Raw genomic sequence first — 26,695 nt, 5'->3', positions numbered from 1 at the left:
ATCTCATTCTCCGCAATGAATACTACGCTATTGCCATACTGAGTGATCACGGACGTGTGTGGTTGTAACTATCTCAAATAACAAGATCTGGAATCCATGTCTTCAGCTGTTTCAGCCACAGCTCCATCCAATGAGCATCAACTTCCGCCATCATGTTAAGCGTATTCGAAATCGTAGAAGAGTAGGAGGAACTATCTGTAGGATGTTGATCTCGAGACGTCGCCAGTAGCTGGAAAAAACTCAACAAAGGCAGGGCCGGAAGATTGTTGAAAGTCTCAGCGTCGGCTATGGAGTCTGCTACCTGACTCTCCAAAGTTTTCACCCATTCACCCAGCGAAACGACTTTTGCATCGCATGCTTTTGCCACCACGGGCGCCAATTTAGTCCAATTTGTGGTACGAGGATTGCAGATTTCGTAATTTATGAAGTCTCTTCTTTCAGTTCTTTTCTGCTCGAAGCGAATGCCTATCATCTCTGTCATCGCTCTAGCAGCAGTATCCTATAGAACGGTTAGAAATGAATCGCGATATCAAGTATTCTTGATACTCACGATTGGTAACCAATTAACTGGAAGCAGGCCAAGACTATCAGGAACTATCTTCATTGTCTGTGACGATCGAACAAGTGATGGAAACCAGTCTCTAGGATTCCACATCCCTCCAGTCATAGTGGATGGTCCACCCAGTTGCCCAACGCGGTATATAGTGATCCTCGTTCCACTGCGCTTGCAGGAAAGTTCACACAGAGCCTCGGCCACGAACTTCGACTCAGCATAGCCATATGGCATGACTTCCGAACCTAAGTATGGTCTAGTTTCAGAAAATTTATGCCTCGAGTTTAGCATGTTCTCTGGAATGTTACCAGTAGCCGCTGCCACAGAGGAAACAAAGTGGAACTCGGCTCGAGTCGACTCTTCCACAAGACGCAGTAGGTTCGTTACGCCGATCAGCTGAGGCTCAAAGCTCTCAAGTGTCCTATTGAAGTTCACGGGCCACGCATTGTGAATAATTATATCCACATTTTCTTGTAATAAACGGTATTGAGGTGAAGTTAATCCCAGATTTTCTTGGTCAAACTTGGCGCGCCAGAACTGAATGCGAGACGTCTGGGTTATCCACACATCAGGTAGACCTTTGGCTCGAAAGCTTGATGCTTGTCGCGACTTGGCGTCCTCGGAGCGATTCAGACAGTATATGTGTTCGATTGATGGGTCTTTCAGTAAAGAGTTCAGCAGATAACTGCCCAACTCGCCAGTTGACCCCGTGAGTGCGATTGTTAACCCCTTCGAGCCTAAAAACAGCGAATGTTCCCAAATTGTTCTTGCCAATCGATCTTCCCGAGGCCATCCAATTGATTCTGCATTGGTCCCACTTATTCGGTCGCCATTGATCTGTTGACCAAGTTTATCTGCCAATTTCCGGATAGTCGGAAGGTCATATATCGCGCTGTCAGTCCAGGGATCGTGTGGGCCGGGTTCCGAGTCCCTTTGGCTCTCTAGACCCTTACGCAAAATCTGAGTGAGTCGAATAGCCTGCAGAGAGTCCATACCAATGTTAAATAAATCGTCATCTAGACCAACAGTCTCGAGCCGCAGAAGAACCGTAACTTCATGTTGTATCCAACGTTGTATTTCGTCCATCGATGATCCAGTCAACTCCTCATGATGGCCGGCAGACATCTCTTTGTCTGGCGTGGGGATATCTTCAAGTTTGGGCTCGTACAGCTGGTTGATAGCATCACTGTAGTCATTTGCAATAGTGCGTCGTCGCAGACTACCTTTCGGAGACAAATCAAAAGGCTTGTCGCGAGAGGCAAACGCTATATGACTGTCGAAGATTTTCCCATAAGCTGGCAAAAGCTCGTTTGCCTCACTCAGCACCGTTTGTAATTGTCGCACAAGTTGAGCTGGAGACCAATTATCTTCCAAATCATCCCACTCTGGCTCAATCAGAAGTGCCGATTGGAAACGGGTTTGACCGAATATTGCCGCATGTTTGACGAGGTGGTGGGTTTGAATCTGTTTTTCAGCCTGTGTAGGGTTGAATTTCTCTCCATTGCTGAGAACTATGATATCATCCCTTCGCCCTTCGTAATGCCACAAATTGGGCTTGGATGGATGTGGCAGAAATAAATCCCCGGTGCGGTATTCTTGTAGGTTGGGCTGAGAATAGAAGATGGCATGGTGGTAGCGTGAGGCGGGTCGTGGAAGAACCAGCTCCCAAAGTCTATCGCCAGCGTCTTCCATCTTGTGTTCAAATGATGGGTTCCATTCCAAATAGTCCCAATCTGCGGGATCTTCGCAAAGTAAGGAGGGCGTATAGGCAGTCTCACTGCTGCCAAATATTGTCTGCAATCTGAGAAGGGAAGCTACCTTTTCGCCGGTCGCATGCGCCATTGGAGCACCTCCATAGGTTAGTACCTTCAGCTTTGAGAGTGCCCTTTGTCCCTCTTCTGAGGTACACATATCCTCCATGATTGGCGGAGTCACCAATGCCCATACCGGAGGGTGGTCTGTTTCCATGATTTGAGTGAAGAGGCTTTGCGTCAAGGGCTTGTCTGGAGGGATCAAAAAGGGCGTCTGGTAGAAAATGCTTTCGAATGTGCACACCACACCAACCCAGTGAAACATGGGTCCATACATGAAACGGAGCTGCCCATTTGCGCGCAAAGAGAAACATGTATTCTGTCGGCCCGGTGGGACGGGAAGGACTCGCAAGCGATCGAAGGTGGCTAGATAGCCATGGCTGATGATCACTGGCTTCGGATTTCCCGTGGTCCCAGAACTATGAATTATGATAGTGGGTGTATCTTCCAGATCATCAAAGGACCTCTGATGAGGATAATGCTTGGCTTTTTCTAGTTCGGGCGAGAAGATGTCCCAGATGGAAGCAATGAACCAACGCTGAAGCGGGATATCGGCGCAGCCAGTCACTAGCTCATCCACCATTTGTTGCGTACGGAGCTTTTCAGTTCCATCAACGATGATAGAGCACTTGGTCTCCTGAAACAGATGCCGCGAGGCTGCTTGAGAGTTCCTAGTCGAAAGCAGTAAAGCCTAGCGAGAGAGATCAGATGATTATAAGTGAGACTCAACTAAGGGATAACTCTTACCTGATGCCCAGTCTTCATGCATGCTAGCATAAACACTGAGTATCTCAAATCATTCGCGCCAATGTACGCAAGTACTTGGCCATTTGGCTTTCCGTGTAGGTTCCCGTCTATCCACCAAGATATCCGGTTGACTGCATTCGCAAAAGCAGAATAAGTGATCTTGTGCCAGACAATAGCCTCCCCGTTTGATTCCGGTTGAATGCAATACAGTGTATCAGGCCAAGCCTGTGCAATCGCATCCACTATATGAGTGGCGAGACGGTCGTCAGTGCCTATCGACCCCATCGTTGGTAAATTCCGCTATTAGTATGGTAAGAGGCCTTCCACTAGCAAATGTTGCAGAATAGGTAGGATTGAAGTTTTCTTGGTCAGTGACTGCACGATGCACAAGCCCTTATCAAATCTCAACCTGAAAAGAGGTGTGCAGAGCCTTAAAATAGCCATGCTGGGGCAATGACTGGGAACGGGATTTGATGATATGCAGCGCTGAAGTGCATCAGTACGTAGACTCACGAATACTCATTTTACTCGTTGATAAGATCATGTCACTTGACATTAGTTCCCAGAGCTGCAGCTCAACTATAGGAAGAATATGCATAAATTCCAAATAGGAAGAATGATGTGGAGCTGAAATTCTCATCGGGATTGGAAGACAGGAAATCGATGAGATCGTCAAATAGCAGGTGGCAGCATCAACAAGCTGAAGCTGACACTTTGAGGTAGCTGCATCGCTAGTCTCTAGATATCTGCCGGCGCCTAGTTTTGGTTCATTCTAAAATCCTAAAAAGGAGACCTTGGAATCCCTCTACATGTCCTTTTGTTCGTCATCGCGACCTACACCACTAGTCATTCAAATTTTCAGGGTACATGTACATGATTTCCGAGAAGCATTCGAGGATGCCTCATCCCCACTACTAAATGAATGATCACTAATAGTAGTAGTCTGGACATGCATCACGTTACATATAGCTCAAAGTGCTCCAAGTCTTATCCATACATACCACAAACTCCAGATGTCTCAACTTCTAGTCATAGACTCATAGTGGATAGATACTTCAAGCTTCATCTTGAGTATATTAATAGTAGGAAAGGAAAGACACAAGGTACTAGTCATCTGTTAATTTTACGAAAATATTTCAACATAACTAGGGCTTAAATCCAATCACGGACGATATTTTGGCATTCTAGCTACAATTGGATCGGTTCATCGCACTCGGTCTGTCTATACGCGTGGTTCGGCTTGCATAATGTGGGGCTCATCACACCGACATGGACGCTTTTGGTCATGTACAGTTACACAAAACATCCGAATATAGTAGGGGATACTCATATATGTAGAGCCAGGCCACGTAGAGCGCCACCAGTGGAAAAAGCGTGGGACTGGATTGTGGACATCCATGGATAGTACTTTTGCTTATTCAACAGTCAAATCCAGTTCTCGACCCAGCATTTGGGATGATTTCATTGTTTTGCTGGGCGATGACAACAAAGATGGACTTATTAATTATAGAAGTTCGATATAAATAGGAGAGAGAGCGTCATTATGGGCGCAAGATAATTGTTTCATCAAATCTGGACTGCGATGTTGTACCTATTATGTGGGTATTTGTTTGCCCACACAGCGCATATTGCAATCAGATCTGCAGCCGAACTTCAGCCTTGGGAAGCCATCCGAGATCAGCCTCAGGTTCGACCTGCATACCTGGCTTATTATAATGGTGTGAGACAATCTGCAAAGAAGCATTGTTATATTAAGATCTCAACTATACAGTATCGGCATCAACCATCAACAAGTACATCGAGCCAGAACAGCGCGAGGTACAGTACAAAAGGACAAATTTGAAATCACCCAATTTATCCCGGTATTGAATTAAGAATAGGGCAATTTGTTTGAATAATTTACAGGATGTAGGCGGCAGCGACGGCAATAGCAGCGACACCAGCCATGTTACCCTTAACACTGACACCGGCATTGTATGCAGGCGAGGTGGTGGCAGATGAACCACTGCTAGTCTTTGAGCCGGAGCCGGAACCGGAACCTGAGCCGGAACCTGAGCCGGAGGTGCCCGAGACAAGTGGGGTAGAGGTGCCTGTGGGCTTGCTAGAGGAACTTCCGGAGCCCGAGCTAGGGGTGGTGGAGCCGGTGGCGGTAGTACCGCTGGAGCCGGTGGAAGCCGACGACGCGGTGGAAGACCCACTGGTCTCGCTTCCGCTACTGCTGCTGCTGCTTCCAGTCTCAATGGCTGAGGAAGTAGAAGTGGCTGTGGTCTCGGCAGAACCGGTGCTGGTGGTAGTAGTCTCGCCTGCAGTGGTGGTCTGGACGGGAGGCACCGAGATGGGGTGACCGGCCGATGAGCACTGAGCAACGACAACGTTGGAGACAGCTACCATTTATTATTAGTATGAATAATTCAACTTTATCTCAGCATTATGTGAGGTCATCTATCACTCACAAACTTGGTCTGCGACGTCACAGGCCTTCTGGACGCAGGGGGTGATGTCGCTGACAAGGGCGGGCTTCGCGCAGTGGCAAGCGAAATCGGTCAACGAGGAGCAGCCATCGCTAGTCAGAGCATCGACGAAGCAGCTCAACTGTACAATACTTTAATATGAGATGCAATTGGGATCATCGATGAGGACGTGAATTCATACCGAGCATGCAGGGACATTGGGAAGCTGAGCATTAGCAAGGCTGGCAGCCACGAGAGCAATGAGAGCGTGAGAGAACTGCATTTTCGAATATTATAAGAGAGAATATAAGAGGGAACAAAAAGTCTAGACCGAGAACGACAGTGGAGACTATAACTTGAACGAGCGAGACTGTAGCAGAAGAAACGAAACTTGTGTTGAACAGCGGATGGGACGACCTTTTATAAGCTTTATCTGCTGTCATAAAGACTCAGGTTAATCTATTTTCAGGGTCGCACTGAATGTTGCCCCATCACATGTGTTAAACACTGGGGAATGCACATCAAATGATGTGGAGGGCCGCGGTTGACTCAGTCGTCTGGTAGTAAAGCAGGATCCCCCGCGCCGATGCAGGATTAGCTCTGGTGGCTGACACCGGACCCTGAATCTGTACCTTCTTCCTAAACTGAATTAGGTGCATGTTATTGTGGAGTAAACCTGGAGAATGCGCTGATGAGTGAATTCAGACTCGGAGTTAAGCGAGCCTCTAGGATGTGTCTCTAGGATGCGTAGAAAAAGATAGTTGATCTCAAAATAGCTCTTACAGCGTGATCGATAACTAATTGGTCCAATTCTTGGAATGTTTCACAGAAAGGTCAAGGTAGCCTCTGTTAATTTCCACGGGAGCTGGTATAAAACCTGGATGGGTGTAAGCACCATAGCCCGTACAAGGTCTCGGAAAAGCATCAAGATGCATCCGAACAATGTGGAGGTACAACATGAAATGAGTGACGCCCCACATCATTGAGCGCCTTATACGTAAGAGCTGGAAATGATCGCTGCCATCAACTGTATGCCATGCGGCATGCGTTTTGCCCAGTCTCCATTGCCATTCACTAATGCAGATTAGTATTTGTGGAGTCAAAACAGAGGAAACAGTATTCAACGGCGTATCCCGATAGGCTGCAGCTGATATGGACTCATGGGATTCAGATATTTTCAGCCAAGATGTATTGTTAACCCAAAGCTGCAGGATGTGTGGGATCCATTGTATGGAGGGTACAACGTATCACGGAAACGTAAACCGAAGGCAAATCTGGGGAAAGACAATCTGACCACTAGGCCCCAGCTTCCGGTAGCGTAGCATTGGGCTATCCCAAATCAGGTCTGCATCCGACACCCGTAGAAGAACAATCTATTTTGCTTTTTCGGAGTGGCACGGGATGATTTCCGTCAGATTAGACATACCTAGAACGTAGTTTGAGGGATAAACCTGGAAGTCTAAGCTCAGAAGACAGGAAGTTATTTCATTCTAGAGAATATTTAGTCAGGGGTTCTTTTTCTTTCAACTGGATAGCTCAATGATGGGGTGGGGGTGGGCCAGGGGTTCAAGTTGCCCGGGAGGAAATATGGACCCGCGGGTCTCGACTCGGACTTGTATGTATGCATCGTGAATACAAATGTCCTTCAAGATTCAATATGCGCGCTTTCACTTTGCAATTCTTGAAAATGAGATCCTGCACTGCTTTGTTCTCTGTCGGCGTGCTTCGTACCTGCATGCAGATCGTACTAGCCCCAGCGACACTGGCATTCAAAGTGAGACTCGGAAGAGTTCATCCGGTCATCCAGTATGTATTCGATGTCCATCCTAGTGTAGTTTGTTGCTGTTCAAAGTTCTTTGACGGTCTCGACGAGTCAGAATGTGCCTCGGCCAAAAACATGGAAGTAGACCCGTGGACGTTGTGTAGGACAAACAACGGCTGGTTTGGTCCAGAATGTGCGAGAGCCGAGTGCTTGTACGTAGACCTCAATCAAGTAAGACATTGTGGCGTCTCCAACGTTCAGGGTCCAGAGAGGATGCTCCTAATAGATTTGCCAAGGACACCAGTAATTGACTCAAGTACGGAGTGTGGGGTCATTGCATAGCTCATCACATGGGATCGCAATCTCGAAGCGATGAATGGACTGAAAGGTTTTTGGTGATGGCAGGAAGCAGGGATAACGATTAGTGAAGCGCAAGTCCTTTCCGGAATGAACACTTAGCAGCATCATGCGCATACCCAGAGGGTTCCCTTGGGCTCCGTTGCAGGGAGATTGCCGTCCTGATCGTTGGCCCGAAATCCGGGGGGGTGTGGAGTTGAGTGGCGAAGGGCCTAAGGGGTCCGTGTACCGTGGATGTACTGTCACCTTCACTATGAACACCCTGCCATGAAACATCAGCAGTTCCATGTCCAGATGACAATTCCAGTGTGCACATGCGTACTAAATGGATTAAGCATGACTTGGATTTATATAAATCAGGCCTTCTCTGCAGCCTTGGAGGAAGGCGAAGATTTCTCATGATGTCCAAAACTTCAGCCAATTGTCTCACTTTACGTTTTGAAGACTATTTCAAGTTGAAACAATGTTCATGATTTTAAATGAACAGTACTACTACCTAGTAGTACTACTGCTTATCTGCCATTAGTCCGAAGGTTCCATATAGGCAATTACAATTTGCTTCAAGTTTGATTGATACGATGGCTTGACTGTCATTCAAGTTTCAGTTCAAGGACCAACTACATGGATATCGAAAGCCACGCTATAACTCAGAATGAAGCAGATATTCGAGGATATCAACTGACATCCAAATGCATAGTAGCAAACTTGAAAATCACCGCCCGGGGCATATGGACCTATAAAAAACTGCTCTGAGTCTGCCAGTGGTCTCCGAGGTCTCGATATCACAATACATAATGTGGATACATATGGTGGGACACAACCCATACTGGGATCGAAGTTCAGAATTGTTCGGATGGGGTCAGGAACTGGCAAGGCGATCTCTACGATATTAAAAATCCAGCATGAATGGTGAGCTTGGTCGATTGAAGTTGAAGCCAACAAGCTTCATTGGTATCTTAGTACTAATCATGCAACATAAAACATCAGGACTTTAAGTCATATAGCAGGACACGTTTTCGTTCAGTCAACCAGCTCCTCCATATGCGATCGTTCGCTGGTCTCATTACCATTCAGTAACACTGCCAGAACCTCAATGGGAGGATTAAGACCCATTCGTTGCGCCCGGTGCCACCGTTGTAGTCGACTCATCCCGATGCATGGCTAGGAACTTGTCAGCACTCCGATGGAGCAAGGTGAAGAAGTTTGAACATACCCCATAATGACCTGTGAGGTCGAAGTTACGAAGAATCTTTTCCTCCAGCTTCAAGCCACTCTCATGAACTGCAGTACAATGTGCCGTTAGTGGGGTCCAAACCGCCTCCATTCAAGTCCACCAAACTCACCCTTCACCGGCTTTGGCTTTCCTTCTTTCTGGTTCCACCATTTATTCAGATCCTTCAAGGTGAGCCTCAACGCTTGTTTCTCCTCTGGTGTTTGTGAAGGCCTGCGATCCGTCGTCGTCTGTTGGCGCATGACCAGCTCAGCCACAGCGGGGGCGGAGTGCTCGGTGGCCACCACATGTTGAGGCTCGGGAGTATTGGAGATCGATTCTTCGGTTTTTTGAGTCAACGGGGAGTCAATATCTTTTCCCTTATCTATCGTAGTGGCGCTTTTTGAGGGCTTTGTGATCCGGGACTGGGCACCGAAGGCGAGAGTGGACTGTGCGGGGGCACGGCGACGAGGAGGCATGATAAGACGGATATGGATATTAATACAGAGTATTGATCCAGATTGCAAGAAGGATTGAATTGGGATGTGTTTGGGGTCTTGTTCTCAATGGTGTTGAAGAGGAACTTGAAGTTCAAGTCGAAGATGGAAGAATGCAAGATCCGGCGATGTCATAGGTCGCAGACCGCAACCAGCCAAACATTTCTTCCATATGGTCAGAGCGTCCATGGTTCGATCTACATCTATATTGATGATCTATATCATAAACTATATCGCTTCATAACTTTTCTTTTGTGAATTATTCGGGGAATAGGAGATGGAGATCCTCTCAGGTCTTTCCCAGCTGCGTAATATAGACCGAATACTGATTAGGTGCATCCACAATGACGTGGAAAGCACAAAAAGCCCAATATTAGGAGGGAAAAAAAGAAATAAACATTCAAACTTGGACTATAGAACAATGACAATACATAAACTAAATTGTTCACTCAATAACAATAAAACTAGATTTTCGACGGTTTTAAAATCCATCCGCTTGAACAAGAGATTCAATGATGCAATCGAGGCTCAAGTTACTCGGCGGTAAAATGGGGCTGGGAAATCACCCTTCATCCTATCCCCCCACATACACTGAAGCTCTGCTATCCCCGACCTCCCATCCTTCCTACCAGATTCATCTCGATCGTATTCAATCAAGTCCAGGAAACGCAATCACCAAAGCCGAACAAACTGCAAAGGAAATCGGTGTCAGACCCATATGAACCGTGCGACAGTGTCCCGGTCTAGCTCGCAGGTTCCCCACAACTTCAAAGCGCCTACTCCGCGTGCCCATGGTGGTGCCGGAACAGCGCTATCGAGATGGCCGCCTTTGTGCGTGTTTCAGGTCCAGCGAATGGCAATTTCCTGATCGGATATCCTGGTATATCTGCGACGATGGTAAGCGCCCTCTTCCCGCCCTGCCATCATGCCATTATGGCAGTGTCAGGTCCTTTCTTATCCCCTAGACTCGATCATTGGCCAAAGAGACTAATCCCTTATCCAGCCTAGGATCGAAGGTAAAGTCGAAATCCGCCCGAGTGTTGGCATATCAGCGCCAGTCAATGTCTCCCTGGTCACTATCTCCCTCCTCCGTCGCGAGACCATCCACCCGACGGCCGACTCCGTAGCCAAAAAGCGCTTAGCACCTCCCCGCAAGGAAACCAACGAAATCGTGGGCAAGGAAATGCTGTTGTTCAGATGTCCTGCTGGAAAGGAACATGAAGAGGTTATCGCTATGGACTTGCCATTTGTACTATTCATTCCATTTGGTCGTGGGGGCCGCGACTCTTCACGACGAGTCCCTCCAGCAAGCTTGCAACTGCCCAGTCGTACCGCCGAGACATTCTACGAGATGGTGGTGACAGTCCAACAGGGACATTCGGAGCAACGAAAATACACCTTCCCCGTACCTATCTCTCGCTACGACACACTCTCCACTTTTGGCATGTACAATCGCCCCGAGTCAGCAGAACGAGTATCAGACCATTTGGTCACATTAGCCATCTCACTACCCCGATGGTCATATGGACCCCTAGATCCAGTCAGTGTATATGTGAAGCTGTCACCAAATCAAGCCTGGATGAGCAAGGCCCGTAAGGTGACAATCAACAAGATTACCATTGGTATTGACGAGGAGATCATTTACAATCATGAGGGCGACGAGCCCCAACGCAAGGTCAAGACATTGACTAAGAAAACCGATTCCATTGGGGTCAGGCTACCCCAATCGGGCTATCTCACGAACATGGGCCTGGTGTTTCCCGCAAAGGACATGCGGGACTCAGAGGGCATTTTGCCGCGCAGTCGGACGGCATTCCCTACGTATGGTGTCAGTGGATTCACCACCACTGCCAGTTTGTATAAAATGGAGTACTATCTCACTGTCAAGGTTAGTCTTGTCATCCTTATACTTTAGCCTAACGTTGCTTCAAACTAACAACGACATAGGCCCACTTAACATCTGCGCGAGATATTACCATCAGGCAACCCATTGTGGTGTGTCCGCTGGACCACGCGGGTTGCAAAGAGGAAATGGAAGCTATTGAGCAAGCGGCGCGAGACGCAGCACACGTCAATCCAGATAATCCAATGCTGCCATTGCCATCGATCGTCCGGCCTAGTGATCCAAACGCGCTCAGTCATATCGGTGTGGCGATGGTTGGTAACCAAAAGAAGCTCTTGATTGACTGAGACAAAAGATTTTCTCCTACTATATACCACCCCTACGCGAATACTCTCAAGATGAGAGTAATAATTGATTCTCCGCATCCATGCGGAAGGGAACACGCCATTGCCAGCTCCGCAGCTCAAACCTCAGAGCTCGGGGATCCCACCCCCGTCGACTATGATTTGAGGTTCTGGTCATGATCCGGAAGTCTATTTCCATCATTGTCACGTCTTATGATTGCATAGAGCTTGGAGTTTGTTACATGGCATTCAAAGCTTTTTCATTTGGGTCTGATCCGGGGTATTGATGGCTTTTTGATGTCTCGAGGCGTTGCGAGATATCCTGAACAGTAACTGTTATTTTTTTTCTGATCACTGCTTTCAAGTTTTGATTCCGTGTCTTCTAGAGAGCTGGTCATGCTTCCGAATATGATATGTTAATCCTACAAATTCTCCGATGTACTAGTAGACCGCACTGTGTTCAATCCAAGTTGAAGTCCGAGAATATTTGAAGCTACTACCAATGCCTCTGAATATACAAAGAGGCTAAATATGAAACCTTCAACTTGAAGTTGAAATACCGATTTATTCCAGGTTCCCAATAAAGAGTTAAAATGCTCGCTGGCAAGATGCAATATGCAAATCTGACATGAATAAAATTTGCGGACATGGGTATCAATGGGTATCAAGGCGAATGGCATGCATTCCCAAAATTCGAATCAATCGCTACTTGATCTCAAGAAGTCCCATCGCAGCGCTCAGCATATCCGGATCAAGTGATTGATCATTGACAGTTCCTTCAAGTTTCCCCTTCTCAATATCTCGCACAAAATCTTTTAGAATCTGGAGAACAGTCTGATACTGGTTTGAGTCGGGACCAAAGGTGTTAAGCGCATTCTCCACAGATCGCGTTATCTGCCAATATCCAATCAGTTCAACCACCAATAACAAAAATATAAAAATAAATAAAAGCATACTATGGGAATTATAGCATTGTAATCCTTCTGGTCCGATATTTGGGAGTCCATGGAAACTTTGGAAGTGATTAACTCCGATTGTATGAGTGTATGAGGAGGGGAAAAGGTTATCAAAGATCCGAGAAATATCTCTTATCTTATCGATAAGCCCCAATTTTCGTTCCATCTCATCGCAGCTACTTTCTCGATAACTTCTCCATACATCCCTTCCACACTCACAATGGCTGATGCAGATGAAGATGCCATTCGCGCCCCTGGGGCGGAAGCATCCCAGATTGAAACCGATCTGTCCGATGAAACACAGGACTTCCGTCTACTGAGTCACCTCAATTTGTACGTTCTCTCAACGTCAGCACTCGAGCACTATGAGCTAACAAGGGCCTCTACTGCTATAGCTTAACGGACACATCATCCACCAGTTTACCGAAACGTGGTGAGAAGGACTTCGAACCCAATCCTACTGAATTCCAGGCCGATGTCCTCTCTGCCTCCCGCCAGGCGATGCACAATGCGCTCGCCCATCCGCGCATTCACAATACCAAGAATCGAGTCATAGGAATTTATGCGCCGGATGGTCCTACATTCCCAGTTGGCTACGTCGAAACCCCCAAGGACGCAGGAAAGGGTGTTGGAGTTTCGCCAGATTGTTGCATTACTATCCCAAATGCAAAGGGTTCCGTATTCCAAGGTATTGGACAGGCAGATCGATGGAATCGTCTCTGGTTATTACCCGAAGAAGCAATTTATATGATTGAAAGAGGAAGTTTGGATATCAGGTGGCCGACCTCCATGACAGGTACCACTGAAGAAGAGGAAGACAATGACCTTTCTATTCCAATGAGTTTGCAGGCTGCATACTCGTGTATCTTGGGACGTGCCGGATTAACAATGGAGAGATATTCCGTTTACACAGGCCTCAAAAGGCTGGGATATTCCGTTGTGAGAGCATCGGGTTGGGATGACTCTGCGAAGCCGGAAACCCCTACTACTGGTGATGAGCCAGACGCGTACACCGAGCCAAGGCGACGCGGACCTGGGCTCAGTGGCATTTTATCATGTATCTCAGACTGGATGGATGATCCCTTTTCCACAGCTTCACCAGCGGCTGGTCCTCTTGTGGGATGTGGTATTCACCGCAGTTACGGTAAGATTCTACCCTCAACAGTTATTCAACTTTCGCTGACGATATTATCTTAAGGCGATGTGTACCGTAGGATGAGCCTCATCCCATGGTATGACCCAACTCTCGCACCGCAGCGAGATCCCCTTGACACGATAGCACCTTTCCGGGTAATCTTCCATGTCTATAAGCCCTCCACCTCAGTGAAAAGAAGCGCTCTTCCACCACCCGACTTCCGTATCGCAGTGATCAATACTCGTGAACAGACTACTATCCCGACTCTCCCACAACTAAGTGCCTTACTACAAGGTACACCTATTGAGCCGCCCAGTGGTGAGAAAATGGAACGACTGATGTATATGCGCTTGCGACATGGGTATCGCAATGTCATCTTGGCCGTTGTGGATCAGGGCGTTAGCAGTTTCCTGCGCATCGGTGATGCTGCCTTTGGAAAGGAGAAGATGTATGATTCTAAAAATGCGCCTCGTGGAGGAAAGAAGCATGGGAACTACAAGCCGAGGAAGCGGTGATCAATCATCTACCTTAAAATATGCCTAAAAAGCAGTGAAGATGTACGCTGCATTTCTGAACTTGGTCAATCTAATTCGCAATTATTCTTTGCTGCGCAGAGATGTGCATTGCATAAAACAATACATATGAATGCAAATACCACATGTGATGAAGATTCCAAGACTGTGTATTTCATTTCTCATAATAGCTATCTTCAGCCTCTGAGGCATCATAAGTTCATAAATCAGCCGTTGGAATTCTCTAAGCCCAGGAAGGACATGGCTCCTAATCAGTAGTTTATGCAAGATCGGATTCCTTTCAAAACCGATACATCTCACTCCGGCTTCTAGCTCCGTCGAACACACAAGTATTATCCAGAGGCACATACTGCCTTGTCAACACCTTCAGTGATTCCTGCGCAACCAACCCACCAGCCAAGGACGAAATGTTGTGTAACTCGCCACCTTCAGCACGACGCACCTCCTGAATCGCATTATCGATACTCTCCAGTGTATCCTCGTCGATGGGGGTAGGGTCATCACGTAACAGCAAGGCCAGGATCCGATCTTTATGCACGATCCACAACCCATCATCATCAACGGAACGCTCATTCAAAGCAGGTGTACTTTGGATTTCATCAACAACAGCATCCAAGATTTGGAACGCGATGAAAACCGAGGTCAGAGACTCTGGCATTTGAAGACCATTCCGTACAGACTTCAACAGGGTAGCATCACTATCGCTGCGTACTTGCGGGATTTGCCGTCCGCGCACAACCTTGATATGGGCTGCATTCTTGCAGAAAACTTCAACCTCACGCTCCAAGATCGCTGTCGTACGTCCGAGGGTTGTCTCCAGCTGACGGATCGTTGCCGTGACTTCTTCTACGTCCTTCCGCGCTTTGCTCTTGTAGATATTCTGCAACGCAACGTAATCTGCTGATTGGGCCTTCATATCGGGTAATGAACCTGGTAAAGGGAGGACGCCATGTGCGTTGTAAAAGGTTCGAATGGCAGATGCAATAACCCAGAAATCAGCGGATCCGGCACTCAACTGCTGGCATTGTGGCATCTCGAAGATCTCGCGGATCGAGCTGCGCAGGGAAAATGGAGATACGGTTTTCAGCACAGCTGCGACAGCTTCGTCAAAGTTCTCTTCTCCTCCTTCGGGGTTGTTTGTGCGTGTCTTTGAGCGCACGAATTCGCGGAACTCGGTCTTCTCTTTGTAGTTATCAGGTGCACTTCCTCCATGTGATTGCTTCCATTGGTCGAGGGAGCGGAGAAGAAGAAGAATGTAGGGAATGTGGCCATGCTGGTGATCATCCATACTCTCAAGGTCTCCCAGGGAAGCCACAGCGGTAGTGAGTTCGGGCCATGGGTTCAAGAGACGCAGATCTTGTGTTGACTCTGGGTCTGGATGAGTCTCCACAATTGGGAACTCAGTAGGTAGTTGCAATGAGAATGTCACACAGAAACCAATTGAGTGCAAGTACAGTACAGGGATCTCTAGTTCCTGGGCTTTCTGGCAGAGTAGATCCAGAGTGGAGCGTTTAGTTGGACCGGAGATGATGACCAACTTGTGTCGAGGAAGAAAATTTAGATCTGTGAGAAGATCCGTAATTGACTAGCAGAAAAGTTAGAATATCCATACATGTAATCGCAAGGAATAATGAACACTACATACCTTGGAGTAGGAATATCCCTGCACGTCAGGATTCAACTCTCGTAGCAGTCGGCAAGTCTCATCTGCACGGGACTTTCCGAGAGACTCCTCCTCTAGGAAAAAGTTCACTCCCAGATCCGCCTCAGTGACGATTGCCTGGTCCACGATGGTAAATCCACCGATGCCTGGTAGAACCAGGTTCTTGAGCGTCTCCACACCTGCAATGCCCGCAACACCGGTGCTGCTGGAGCCGAGAGGACCGTCAGAGTTAACCAGCAAAACTCGCGCATCTTCCAAGGCTTGCTGTCCTGTGGCTGCCCACAATCGGAGTTGACGATCATATTTCCGTTCCTTTGATGTTGGGCCAGACAAGGCCGCGGGGAAGGAGCTGGTCATGGTTGTGAGGTGGTTGGATTTTTAGCGTTGGGGATGAGAGAATTGAAGAGTTTTCTTCACAATTTTAATCACTCAGATTCCTTGATCCAAAGCTTCCCTTCACTCAAGATGCCTTCACTCTTACTTGCGCGATGATTGTAAAGGAATGAGTTGCATGTTGTCGCTGACTCGCTGCACCGCTTTGACTAAGCAGTGGGCCATCATTTCGTTGCCTAATGGTCAAGGCATAAATTATTTGAACAATGTTTATTCAGAGATAAAGCAGATATTGTGATGAATTAATTCTTTGTTTTACTTTTGCTAAGACTGTATCAAGAGTGAGAAGGTATTTTAAAGAGATTATTATTTCATGAAGCCTGTAGATGCTAGATATCTTAACTAGATGTGAAGTACGGAGTAGTGTACAGCATCAGACGGAACAAAATTATCACAAAATTCTACAAAATCTCCAACTCAACTCTGCGAGAAAGATAAATCAGATTATTTCCAAATTTTAATTGTAGACTATGCAACTTGGAGTAGTATACATGTACCCGTGGACTATTTTTGCACAAACTTGAACCCCCCTAGCTAAACTCCACTCCATAGACATAACGACGCATCATACCTAGTCAACTGACTACAGAGTATACTAGCTAGCATATTGTTATTACCCACAACATTTAAACACTCCTGAGCTTTACAGCATCATTATCCTGTGTATATTTACAGTAATTTGAGCCATAAGAATCTTCAAAATGTTTTTTATTAATAAATATTAGATATACCATTGTAAGCCTCATTGCATCATTGCATCATTTCAAGCATCATCATAAGCAGTACTGGGAGATCAGACGAATGAAGTTGGGTTGGCATTTGAGCTTCAAATGTTGCATATCAACACTAAATACTACTTCATATCCATGGATATAGCAGAGTCTATAATATTTGATGAAATAGAACAGCGCTTGGTATTTCCTTTCTGATGTGGTGCATAGACCTTCCGCAATCCCGCAACCCCACCATATCCATATGCAGTACAGGCACTAAACCTGTAATAGAGTCCAGGTGTGCAGAGTATACACGGCGGGCCGTCCTCCGAATCATATTTTATGTAAATAATGGTTTATATGAGATACAAGTTGATCGATTCTGAATAAATAGCTCAAATTGTAAAGAGGAAAATGTTGAATCATAGGGAATACTTTAAGACTACTCCATTATACTATAGAGTACACCGGTCACTCTAGACGTCCAAGTCCATTTCCCCAACTTTCCAAAACCCCACACTCTCACCCGACGCCAATGACGCTATAGTGTAGTTCAAATCCAAAAATACCAAGTTAGAAAAAAGCGCAAAGCAAAGCGGGATTTATTTAAACATTGACTGCCTTGCCCATGGGTCCACGGCTCCTCCGCACACCTTTTTTCTCTTCCCGACTCTCCCTTCCGAGCTTCTTGCCCCGCCAACTTGAATCTTCTTTTTGCGCGCGATCTCACTTACCCACTCCTTCTCTATATCTCCCTCGAGTCCAATTCCTATCAACCATGTCCGACGTCGAAGCCGCTAAGCGCGCTGCTGCTCAGACAGCTGTCGCCAACCACTACCCCAAGGATGCCCGCTGGGTCGGTATTGGTAGCGGCACCACCATTGTCTACGTTGTCGAGGCTATCAAGGCCCTCGGCGTTGATACAAGTGCCACTCGCTACGTTCCAACCGGTTACCAGTCTCGTCAGCTAATTATCACCGCTGGCTTGACTGCTGTTGAGTTTGATGCTATCCCCGCTGGCACCGTTCTGGATGTGGCTTTCGACGGCGCCGATGAGGTCGATGATGACCTGAACTGTATTAAGGGTGGCGGTGCTTGTCTTTTCCAGGAGAAGCTGGTTGCTATGCAGGCTAAGGAGTTTATTTGCGTTGCTGGTGGGTTATTCTTATACTTTGTTTATGTTTTGTGACGAATGCTAACTTTTTTTTACTGGAATTCAGACTCCCGCAAGCTCCAGTCTCGTCTCCTCACTAACTGGAAATATATCCCCATCGAGGTCGCTCCCATGGCGGCTTACCGCGTCCTGAACAAGCTTAAGGAGCTCGGTAGTGTCAATCCTGTTATTCGCACCAACCCCGATGAGAAGGAGGGCCCTCGCAAGACGGATCAGGACTTCTTCCTTATTGATGCTCCTTTCCCTGTCATGCTGACCCAGTCTGATGTCGCCGCGGGCAAGGTCTCTGGCAAGGATGGTGTCTGGGAGGTCAACGAGCTATCAAACAAGATTAAGGAGATTGTCGGTGTCCTCGATGTTGGTATCTTCTCCGGTTTGACCGGTCCTCAGGCTACCGCCGCCGGTGGTGTTGGCGGCCAGCGCCCTGTTGCGGCTTACTTCGGTATGCCCGATGGCTCTGTCTCGGTGCGCAAGGCCTCTTAAAGAGTGGATTAAACTAGATACTGGTTTATTTTCCCATGTTGGATTTCGATTTGTTTGACGACCTATACACTGCACAGATGATACCAAGATTGTTTCCCTGATTCTCATAGAAAGGGGACTAGAGATGAAAAGATAGTAATCGAATTTTTTTAGGATTTTTGCGATTCAATTGTCTCATTAGATTTGATCGTGTTGGTATCAAAGACTCCACATTGTTTCTCATCCCCAAGCTATCAGTTTGGTTGCATCTATTTAGCACCCTTGCCCTTAGCCTCCGTCTCACCAAGCTCGCGTACAAAGAGCTTAACTACTCCTTCTGAGACCTCGTCCTTGCCATCCTCAAATCCAGGGCTCACACCAACGGCCAGATACTTGCCGTTGCTGCTAAAACCAACAGCTGCGATGCTGGAAGGATACTTCTGGTATTGACGAATACGTCTCTTGGCAATTCCATCCCACAGTGCGACAACACCATCACCACCACCCGACGCAAATGATCCATGAACAGGGTGGAAGGCGAGCGCATTGACCGGGTACACAACATCAAATCCATCCTCGCTAGTTTGACGATGGCATTTGAAGGCGTACTTGCGCGCCTGTGATTCAGGCGAAGGGTCGAACCACTCCACCGCAACACGTCCTTCAATGCTGGACGAAGCATATCCCATATCCCCGGGCATACAAGCAACACAACGGGTCATGAACTTCAAGCTGCTTTCACGTCGTTGCCATGGCTCGATCTCCAACCCGTTACCGTTGGTACTTTCGCTATCCGCCTGTGCGGTGAGAAGGGCTAACGCCTTCAGGTCGTAGATATGCAGGGCGCGAGATGCCATAGCGACAACCAGCTTGGTGGATGTGAGGGAAATGGAGAAGGGTTTCGAGGGAAGCGAGACAACGGCGGGTTGGGATTCGGTATCGGGGCCGCCATCGGTGCGGTGCACATGCAGTGTTGAGTCCCAAGAGCCAGAGATGACGATTGAATGCTCAGGGCTGTAGACAACACTGCGGACGCCGGCTTCGTGGCTACTCAGCACGGTTTGTTGGCCGGTATTCATATCAATTCTATAAATTTCGTCAGTAGTTAGTCAGTAGAAGAATCTTCGCATAGCTTGAAGCTATTCCAAAGCTCCGTTGGTCCACTCACTTGCGTACATCCCAATCCAATCCAGCAGTATAAATCTCATTCTCATTATCGCCAAAGCACACATCTAGCACTGGCGCTCGGTGCTCGAATTTCTGTAAAAGCTTTCCTTCTCCCACTGTGCCATTCTCATCTCGCAGGTCATAAAGGTACACGTTCTTATCCCAAGACGATACAACGATGCGCGTCGATTCGGCCTCGGGTGAGAACTTCAAGGCGGAGATAGCATCTGTTGGCGGAGACGCGACGGTGAATTGATCTAGAGCATGTTAGCGATTTGGGTGATAGAGATTACGGGATTTGACTTCCACTCACTAGATGACGACATCTTGGGCAGGCTATGAGTGCTATGACAAGAAGCAGCCCTGGAGATCTCCGTTCGGCTGCAGCTTTACACCGTTGCTTTTCTGCCAACGGAGACCGCCCATTCCCCGCGCTTTGCTTGATAAGAAAAAAAAGATCTTCGATTTGAAGCTGTAATCTGTGACCTACACGCTTTGAATTTCTTGGTCTTCTCTTACTCCATCTACTGCCGCCAGTATGCCTTTCGCTCAGCTGGTCATCGGCCCCCCGGGAGCTGGAAAATCCACATATTGCAATGGTATGCATCAATTCCTTGGTGCTATCGGCCGGAAGTGCTCTATCGTCAATCTTGACCCCGCCAACGACAAGACTTCATATCCGTGCGCGCTGGACGTGCGCGACCTTGTAACGCTCGAGGAGATTATGGACGAGGACCATCTTGGTCCCAACGGAGCTACGTTATATGCACTCGAGGAGTTGGAGGAGAATTTCTCTTGGTTGGAAGATGGGCTCAAAGAGCTTGGAGGTTTGTCTTTACTTGCAGAACCAATTTAAGTCTCAGAAGCTTGTATGTTAATCATGTTTTCAATAGATGATTATGTTCTTTTCGACTGCCCTGGACAGGTAGAGCTTTTTACACATCACTCATCTCTACGGAACATGTTCTATCGAATTCAAAAGATGGGCTATCGGGTTAGTCACTTTGTTCTCCAGACTCAAATGCATTTCACTGACCAGCTATATATACAGTTGATAGTGATTCATCTCGTTGACTCGTACACATTAACACTCCCATCAATGTATATCTCCGCTCTTCTTCTTTCCCTCCGCGCTATGCTCCAACTCGACCTCCCACATCTCAATGTCCTCACCAAAATCGACAATCTCTCCAACTACAACGACCTCCCCTTCAACCTAGACTACTATACCGAGGTTCAGGACCTCACCTATCTCCTACCGCACCTAGAAGCCGAATCCACGCGCCTTGCAAACTCCAAGTTCAGCGCTCTGAACGAAGCCATCATCAATCTTGTTGAGGAATTCGGACTCGTCTCCTTCGAAACGCTGGCCGTCGAAGATAAAAAGAGCATGATGAGTCTACTTCACGCCATTGACCGTGCGTCTGGATATGCCTTTGGACCTGCAGAGGGAGCCAATGATACTATCTGGCAGGTTGCAGTGCGAGAAGGGCTGGGCCATTCGGATGTACGGGATGTGCAGGAGAGATGGCTTGACTCAAAAGATCAGTACGATGAGATGGAAAGACAACAGTTGGAGGATGAGGCTCGGATGCGCGATGAAGCGCATAAAGCTGCTAACGGTGATCCGGATGATTTCCACGAGGATGAAGAATTGGCTGATTGGAATGGACCTATGCCAGACAGTGGGGTGAAAGTGCATCGCAAGCAATAGAAATGCAATTTATGAAGGTATGTCCATATAATGAAAATATAGATTCAATGTATAATATCGCATAATCCATGTGGATATTCAGTAGGGGTATCATTAATCATACAGACAAGCCTAGTCATAAAATTCTTTTTATCTGAAAATGAACCGAAATCAGTCATCTTCGTCGATGGCCATATCATCTTCGCTATCATCCATAATGCTGTCCATAACATTCTCCTTCTCTCCGGCTGTAGATGTTCCAGAAATTAAATCTCCAAGAACACCCTTCTCCTCAACCCCTCTCACGCGCACAATCTCCCTTCTGGCTCGGCGAATGGCTTCCTCCTCAGCCTTCTTCATAGTACCAGATACTCTGAGAACGCGGAACACGCAAGGTCTTTCTCGGCCTCCATTTGGCCGCTTTTGTCCTACATCACCACCTGGAGCAGGGACATGGGACATATATGTAAGGGCAGACCAGACCAGACGAAACGAGGCACGAGGACAACGAAGGATAGCAGTTGAGGTCGCAGGGGAGAGGTATTTAACTGGATGACCAAAGCTTATTAGCGCATGCAATGCGAGGCAAGCAAAGTTGATATAACATACCATTAATACCACCGGCAGTCGCACCACCAAGCTTCCCGACACCATAATCTCCGTATAGCTCACTGACTTCTTCGCGAATCATCTTCGCAAGAAGTCCCGCTGTCAGCGCATCGGATGTAGGTGAGTGGATCGCTAACTGCGCGTTTGTTGTGGACGTGACTTTGGATTTAGAATCGGATTTTGATGAAGGCCATGTTGAAGGATCCGGATACAGGATATCGATTAGGAGGTAGCGGTTCTTTAAGCGGACCATTGTGTTGAGGGATATGTGGGTTAGAAAATTGGTGGAGTTGAGGTGAAAAAGAGTTGATGCGATAAGAGGTGCGATAAGGCTTATCCGTCATCGTCAAGTTGAATCTGGGCTTGGGTACCTAGGCTCTAGCATCACCCAGCATCCTCTTCTCCAATTCAAAATAATGGATTCCCGTCTGGACAAGTCGGGACAAATCATATAAGCTGAAAGAAAATGCTACTGATCATGGAATCGGCGGCTTATTGAATGCCATGTTGTCCATGCATACATCTCCCTGCTCTGGACCTCTGGTTGATCAGAGGCCTTGCATTGACAGCCAGGGACCTTTTCGGCAGTGATCAAATCACGAATACTAAAAATACAGACAGCTTTCCATTTAAACCTTGGAAGGACATCCTATATCGGATGTCTTCATGTACGATACCGCGCCATATAGTGTCGCTGTGCACTAGTTAGGAATACACATTCTTACACCTCTCCGATCGGACCCTAGGGGGTCATTCCACACGTCTAATATATGGTTTGGTGTTGTTATTGTATGTCCAGGTGTCTTCCTACCTACCTAGGTAGGTAGGTACGCTGTCTCTACACGTGTATTCTGATTACACATCACTACGTTACCCTCCCAGGAGGTCCTCCCGAGGTCACTATCTAGGTAGGTACAATTAAACGAAATTTCTCAGCGCAAGTGCTATTTAACTATCGCCTCAGTGTTCCAAGAGTACTTCCATGATTATGTGTGATGCCCCGCCCCCCGGTCTTCATTACTGCCGCTCCGATGGGCTCTTCAGACCGTTGAAGATAATGTTCGATATATTATACTTGGGAAAGGAGGTTTGGTCTGTCACGAAGTACATTGATTATTCTATGTATAGAGGGGTGTGAAGATACAGGCGGTGTTCCCTTCAGAAGACCGTTGGCCTATTCACCTAATGTTTGCCTGAATCAAATGGCCACTGGCAGTTGATATGGCCAGTTGATAGGAAGTTGAACTTCCTTCTGCAACACGGGCATCAAAAGGTCTTCTCTCTTTTGACAGAGCATTTCCATAATTCTAGGTTCATCTTCACCGATATTCTCTGCTGCTGCCTTCAACACCTCTTTGAATAGTGGAACGCTTTCACCTCACCTTTGGAATAGAACATCGAACATATCCCCCCAATTGGGATTTTTTGCGACTTCTTTGACACAATTTTTCCAGTTGCTGCTGCTTTCAATAATTCTTCTGAGACCAGGAGACCCTTCCCTTGGTGATCAAAAATACTGTTCATCATCCATTTCGCGGATTTCCCAGTATTTACTGCTCACCTTTGAAGATATGACGCGGTGTTGCTCTACCATTCTTCGTTGGAGGAGTACATCTATGATTTAAGAGGCATCATTGCTCGCATTTGCTGCAGCTGCCTTCAGAACTTCTTCAGATTCTAGACGGCCTTGCTGGGGCTCTTGTCGTTCGAGGAGTACCATCATGAGACGTGGGAGATTAGAGCATCTATGTGGTTTAGCTATCTCACTTCTTTAGATATTAGGCTTTCTCTGCTCTGGCTCTTGATATTTGAAGAGTACATCTATGATTTGACGGGTATAAATTTCATGATTTGCCGCAGCTGCCTTCAGAACTTCTTCAGGTATTAAGAGGCCCGCTCTCGTCGTCTGAGAAGTATAGCCCTGATTTCATGAGCACGATAGTTAGTATTTGCTGCCGCTATCTTGAGTACTTCGTCAGATATTAGGCTTTCTTGCTCTGGCTCTTGATATTTGAGGAGTACCTCCATGACTTCAGGGGTAAAACTGCCAGTATTTGCTGCAGCTGCCTTCAGAACTTCTTCGGATGTTAAGAGGCCCCGCTCTTGTCGTCTGAGGAGTGCAGCCATGAGTCGAGCGGCGTTATAATAACAACCGGTATTTGCTGCTGCTGCCTTGAGGACTTCTTCGGATATGAGAAGGCACCGACGCTCAAATAGGCATTCGAGAATTTGCTCACAACTTTCTCCTGTATTTGCTGCTGCTGCCTGAACCACTTGCTCAGAAACTGGAAGGCTCTGTCCTTGATGTTCGAACAAGAGATTCATCACTTGCAGTCCATAATCCCCAATATTCTCCGCTGCTGCTTTGACCACTTCTTCGGAGACATCACCACTTTCGCCTTGCTGTTGAGCAACAACTTCTATTAATACACTTCCATAAGGTCCGGAATCTGAGCTGCGGTCTGGAACATTTCGATGATTGGAGCACTTATTCCAGTTTGTTCAAGGATTCGTTTCAATGCTTTGCTCTTTGAACGTTCATTCAAGTCCCTTTCTGTGCCCACAGCAATATCTACTATAACGGACACAATTTGACATGACCTTGAATGGGGTCCACTGGGTAATTCTTGAAATCCCGGTACCTTGTTAATCAAACCCAGCCGAGATTCTTCTGACTCTGGCTCTACATCAACCAAAAGAAAGCTCCATGTCAAAAGCATATCCCACAGTTCAGTCACATCGTGTCCTTTTTTTGGCGGGTCATCGATCTTTTCTCCTTCAATTTGCTGGGGCATCACAGCCGCTGAGATTACTGTGAAGTGATCATTGCATAACCTGACAATCTTTGGTTGTGATGCTCCTTGCAAAAGACAGGTAACATCGCCCTCTTGAACCAAATTGGCAGTAGTCTGGACTTTCCATTCCTCTTTCCATATTTTTTGATAACCAAATGACTGGGCTACTTTGTTAAAAATGACTGTGATATGATGTCCGCCGTAGAGAGACCTTTCCTCCGTGACACTATGAACATGGCCTAAAATCCGTCCTTTGCCTTGAATGACAGCAGTTGCTGTGCTTTTCCATGTCTTGATCGAACACTATGGGAATATATGGCTCAAGACATTCTTGAAAACCTCATGCCATGGAAGCCTGTAATCTGGTTGTAGAGCAACTGACTGCGCGCCGTCGGAGCTCAAACCAAGCAAAGCATATATTCGATCATGCTGCACAGTAGCACTATGCTTGCAATACATGCTGATCAACTCTCCTATAGAAAGCTCTCCACGACGATCAGTTTCTCGTCTTGGTCGAAAAGATACGCCATTTATTAGATAAGCGACTGGGCTAATCTGAGACTGCAGGCTAGGAGGAAGTCCTAGTCTACTCAATCCTTCGCGGAAAGCGTGACCGCTGATTTGAACAGGGCCACACATAATCGATACAGATCGTGCGACACCAACTTCCTGAAGAACCTGTTTTGAGTGGTTAATAGTTGCCACAGATTTTGGAGTGTTGATGCTTTCGAGTTCGTACCCAGATCCTGCGGAACCAATCTCGCTGAAGCAGCTTCCAACTTGTATCACGGAACTCTCTCATGGATTGCGTGGTTTCATTCTGACCTGCAATACACTGAATCCCTTCAAGCGCCTTGTCTCTTCCGTCCCGGCCCTCCCCAAGCCAGACGATCACTTGACCAGCTTGGGCGTAGATATTCCGCGTGAGTGGAATTTGTGCGTTCTTCTCATCCAAATCATCTTGGTTGATACAAATAGCATCCACCCATAATGTTCGCTGAAGTTGATGGTTACGAAGATACAGTAATGCAGAATGGAGGTTCTTCGTGACGAGAAAAGCACAGCCGTTGATCTTTATCAACTCAGACCTCACATTACTCTCCCAACAATAGGAAAGAGCCTCATAGATGTGTAACCCGCCAGCTCCGTCTGATAGATCATAGTCGAAAAGAGTGCACCCGATGGGGCGTCTGTATTCTTGCTCGGCAAAAGGTGAATCATGCGAGTCAGGTTAGGCCCAGGAAGGCTTGGATGGGTGAAAGTAGACATGACTCTGTAGGCGAGTCCTGCACCTGGCACATGTAAGTTTTGGCAACTCCTACAGGGCTCACTGTAAAAGTTTCACTAGTTGACAATATTCTTGAACTTCAAGGTCAAGTTAGGCTAGTACCCAAGTAACCCAACCTAGGTGGGAAATGGCGGGGCAATCGATCGCCCCAGGTGCCCGCATTACTATATTACGCATTTATACTATGAAAATTGACCCCTGTGTATATCACCATAACTTTCTATACCTCGAAATTATCTAGGTACAAGTTGACTTAAAATTCTAGCCTCCAAATTAATCATACAACCTTGGAACGCTATGCCCACATGCAGCAAGCAAAAAGAACACCTGGGATACTGCCGCTCGGCCCCATTTTGATTGCGGCATAGCTCGAATGAAGCACACAATTGATCAGAGTCCTTGCAAGAAGTCATTTGAATCGTTTCCTGTGGAATCCTAGCAGGTACTTCGTCCTATGGCTATCTCTCATTGCGGGGTCTAATCGCCATTACGAGTTCTTTGAAATTCAATTCGTCGACATCCATCTCGAGCCATTCGCTC

The 26,695-nt window shown here is 47.1% G+C and overlaps 13 protein-coding genes across 13 annotated transcripts; 4 read left to right on the top strand and 9 right to left on the bottom strand.

Annotated features, from left to right (window-relative positions):
• Window positions 1-73: 73 nt before the first annotated feature.
• N7483_011860 (NRPS-like enzyme) lies at window positions 74-3,396 on the bottom strand (the record flags this gene model as incomplete). The annotated part of the gene is made up of 3 exons (XM_057095287.1): window positions 74-499; window positions 551-3,055; window positions 3,112-3,396. The coding sequence occupies 3 exons, from the start codon at window positions 3,394-3,396 to the stop codon at window positions 74-76; spliced, it is 3,216 nt and encodes a 1,071-aa protein (XP_056941258.1).
• A 1,614-nt stretch (window positions 3,397-5,010) lies between these two features.
• Window positions 5,011-5,844, bottom strand: N7483_011859 (CFEM domain-containing protein; the record flags this gene model as incomplete). Its single annotated transcript, XM_057095286.1, has 3 exons — window positions 5,011-5,495; window positions 5,565-5,703; window positions 5,764-5,844. The coding sequence occupies 3 exons, from the start codon at window positions 5,842-5,844 to the stop codon at window positions 5,011-5,013; spliced, it is 705 nt and encodes a 234-aa protein (XP_056941257.1).
• Window positions 5,845-8,700: 2,856 nt separating this feature from the next.
• On the bottom strand, window positions 8,701-9,369 carry N7483_011858 (putative DNA polymerase delta subunit 4; the record flags this gene model as incomplete). The annotated part of the gene is made up of 3 exons (XM_057095285.1): window positions 8,701-8,841; window positions 8,894-8,961; window positions 9,024-9,369. 3 exons carry the CDS (start codon window positions 9,367-9,369, stop codon window positions 8,701-8,703), a joined length of 555 nt encoding a protein of 184 aa, XP_056941256.1.
• An 837-nt stretch (window positions 9,370-10,206) lies between these two features.
• N7483_011857 (arrestin C-terminal domain-containing protein) lies at window positions 10,207-11,577 on the top strand (the record flags this gene model as incomplete). Its single annotated transcript, XM_057095284.1, has 3 exons — window positions 10,207-10,284; window positions 10,391-11,275; window positions 11,335-11,577. 3 exons carry the CDS (start codon window positions 10,207-10,209, stop codon window positions 11,575-11,577), a joined length of 1,206 nt encoding a protein of 401 aa, XP_056941255.1.
• A 702-nt stretch (window positions 11,578-12,279) lies between these two features.
• Window positions 12,280-12,581, bottom strand: N7483_011856 (uncharacterized protein; the record flags this gene model as incomplete). Its single annotated transcript, XM_057095283.1, has 2 exons — window positions 12,280-12,468; window positions 12,531-12,581. The coding sequence occupies 2 exons, from the start codon at window positions 12,579-12,581 to the stop codon at window positions 12,280-12,282; spliced, it is 240 nt and encodes a 79-aa protein (XP_056941254.1).
• Window positions 12,582-12,750: 169 nt separating this feature from the next.
• Window positions 12,751-14,180, top strand: N7483_011855 (tRNA-splicing endonuclease subunit SEN54 family protein; the record flags this gene model as incomplete). The annotated part of the gene is made up of 3 exons (XM_057095282.1): window positions 12,751-12,863; window positions 12,926-13,674; window positions 13,729-14,180. The coding sequence occupies 3 exons, from the start codon at window positions 12,751-12,753 to the stop codon at window positions 14,178-14,180; spliced, it is 1,314 nt and encodes a 437-aa protein (XP_056941253.1).
• Window positions 14,181-14,478: 298 nt separating this feature from the next.
• N7483_011854 (NEDD8-activating enzyme E1 regulatory subunit) lies at window positions 14,479-16,218 on the bottom strand (the record flags this gene model as incomplete). The annotated part of the gene is made up of 2 exons (XM_057095281.1): window positions 14,479-15,783; window positions 15,844-16,218. 2 exons carry the CDS (start codon window positions 16,216-16,218, stop codon window positions 14,479-14,481), a joined length of 1,680 nt encoding a protein of 559 aa, XP_056941252.1.
• A 1,527-nt stretch (window positions 16,219-17,745) lies between these two features.
• Window positions 17,746-18,624, top strand: N7483_011853 (ribose-5-phosphate isomerase RKI1; the record flags this gene model as incomplete). Its single annotated transcript, XM_057095280.1, has 2 exons — window positions 17,746-18,121; window positions 18,188-18,624. 2 exons carry the CDS (start codon window positions 17,746-17,748, stop codon window positions 18,622-18,624), a joined length of 813 nt encoding a protein of 270 aa, XP_056941251.1.
• Window positions 18,625-18,872: 248 nt separating this feature from the next.
• Window positions 18,873-20,096, bottom strand: N7483_011852 (WD40 repeat domain-containing protein; the record flags this gene model as incomplete). Its single annotated transcript, XM_057095279.1, has 3 exons — window positions 18,873-19,689; window positions 19,772-20,027; window positions 20,084-20,096. The coding sequence occupies 3 exons, from the start codon at window positions 20,094-20,096 to the stop codon at window positions 18,873-18,875; spliced, it is 1,086 nt and encodes a 361-aa protein (XP_056941250.1).
• Window positions 20,097-20,308: 212 nt separating this feature from the next.
• Window positions 20,309-21,484, top strand: N7483_011851 (GTPase GPN2; the record flags this gene model as incomplete). Its single annotated transcript, XM_057095278.1, has 3 exons — window positions 20,309-20,597; window positions 20,664-20,764; window positions 20,822-21,484. The coding sequence occupies 3 exons, from the start codon at window positions 20,309-20,311 to the stop codon at window positions 21,482-21,484; spliced, it is 1,053 nt and encodes a 350-aa protein (XP_056941249.1).
• A 150-nt stretch (window positions 21,485-21,634) lies between these two features.
• N7483_011850 (Rpp14/Pop5 family protein) lies at window positions 21,635-22,325 on the bottom strand (the record flags this gene model as incomplete). The annotated part of the gene is made up of 2 exons (XM_057095277.1): window positions 21,635-22,011; window positions 22,073-22,325. The coding sequence occupies 2 exons, from the start codon at window positions 22,323-22,325 to the stop codon at window positions 21,635-21,637; spliced, it is 630 nt and encodes a 209-aa protein (XP_056941248.1).
• A 1,631-nt stretch (window positions 22,326-23,956) lies between these two features.
• Window positions 23,957-24,543, bottom strand: N7483_011849 (uncharacterized protein; the record flags this gene model as incomplete). Its single annotated transcript, XM_057095276.1, has 2 exons — window positions 23,957-24,475; window positions 24,505-24,543. 2 exons carry the CDS (start codon window positions 24,541-24,543, stop codon window positions 23,957-23,959), a joined length of 558 nt encoding a protein of 185 aa, XP_056941247.1.
• A 627-nt stretch (window positions 24,544-25,170) lies between these two features.
• Window positions 25,171-26,136, bottom strand: N7483_011848 (HET domain-containing protein; the record flags this gene model as incomplete). Its single annotated transcript, XM_057095275.1, has 3 exons — window positions 25,171-25,545; window positions 25,607-26,016; window positions 26,046-26,136. The coding sequence occupies 3 exons, from the start codon at window positions 26,134-26,136 to the stop codon at window positions 25,171-25,173; spliced, it is 876 nt and encodes a 291-aa protein (XP_056941246.1).
• Window positions 26,137-26,695: the final 559 nt, after the last annotated feature.

This window comes from Penicillium malachiteum (assembly GCF_028827825.1).
Source record: "Penicillium malachiteum strain IBT 17515 chromosome Unknown utg000005l:1.0-9002435.0:326005.0-9005861.0, whole genome shotgun sequence".
In the NCBI taxonomy this organism is placed as follows: Eukaryota; Fungi; Ascomycota; class Eurotiomycetes; order Eurotiales; family Aspergillaceae; genus Penicillium; species Penicillium malachiteum.
This window is presented reverse-complemented; position numbering and strand designations above follow the sequence as displayed.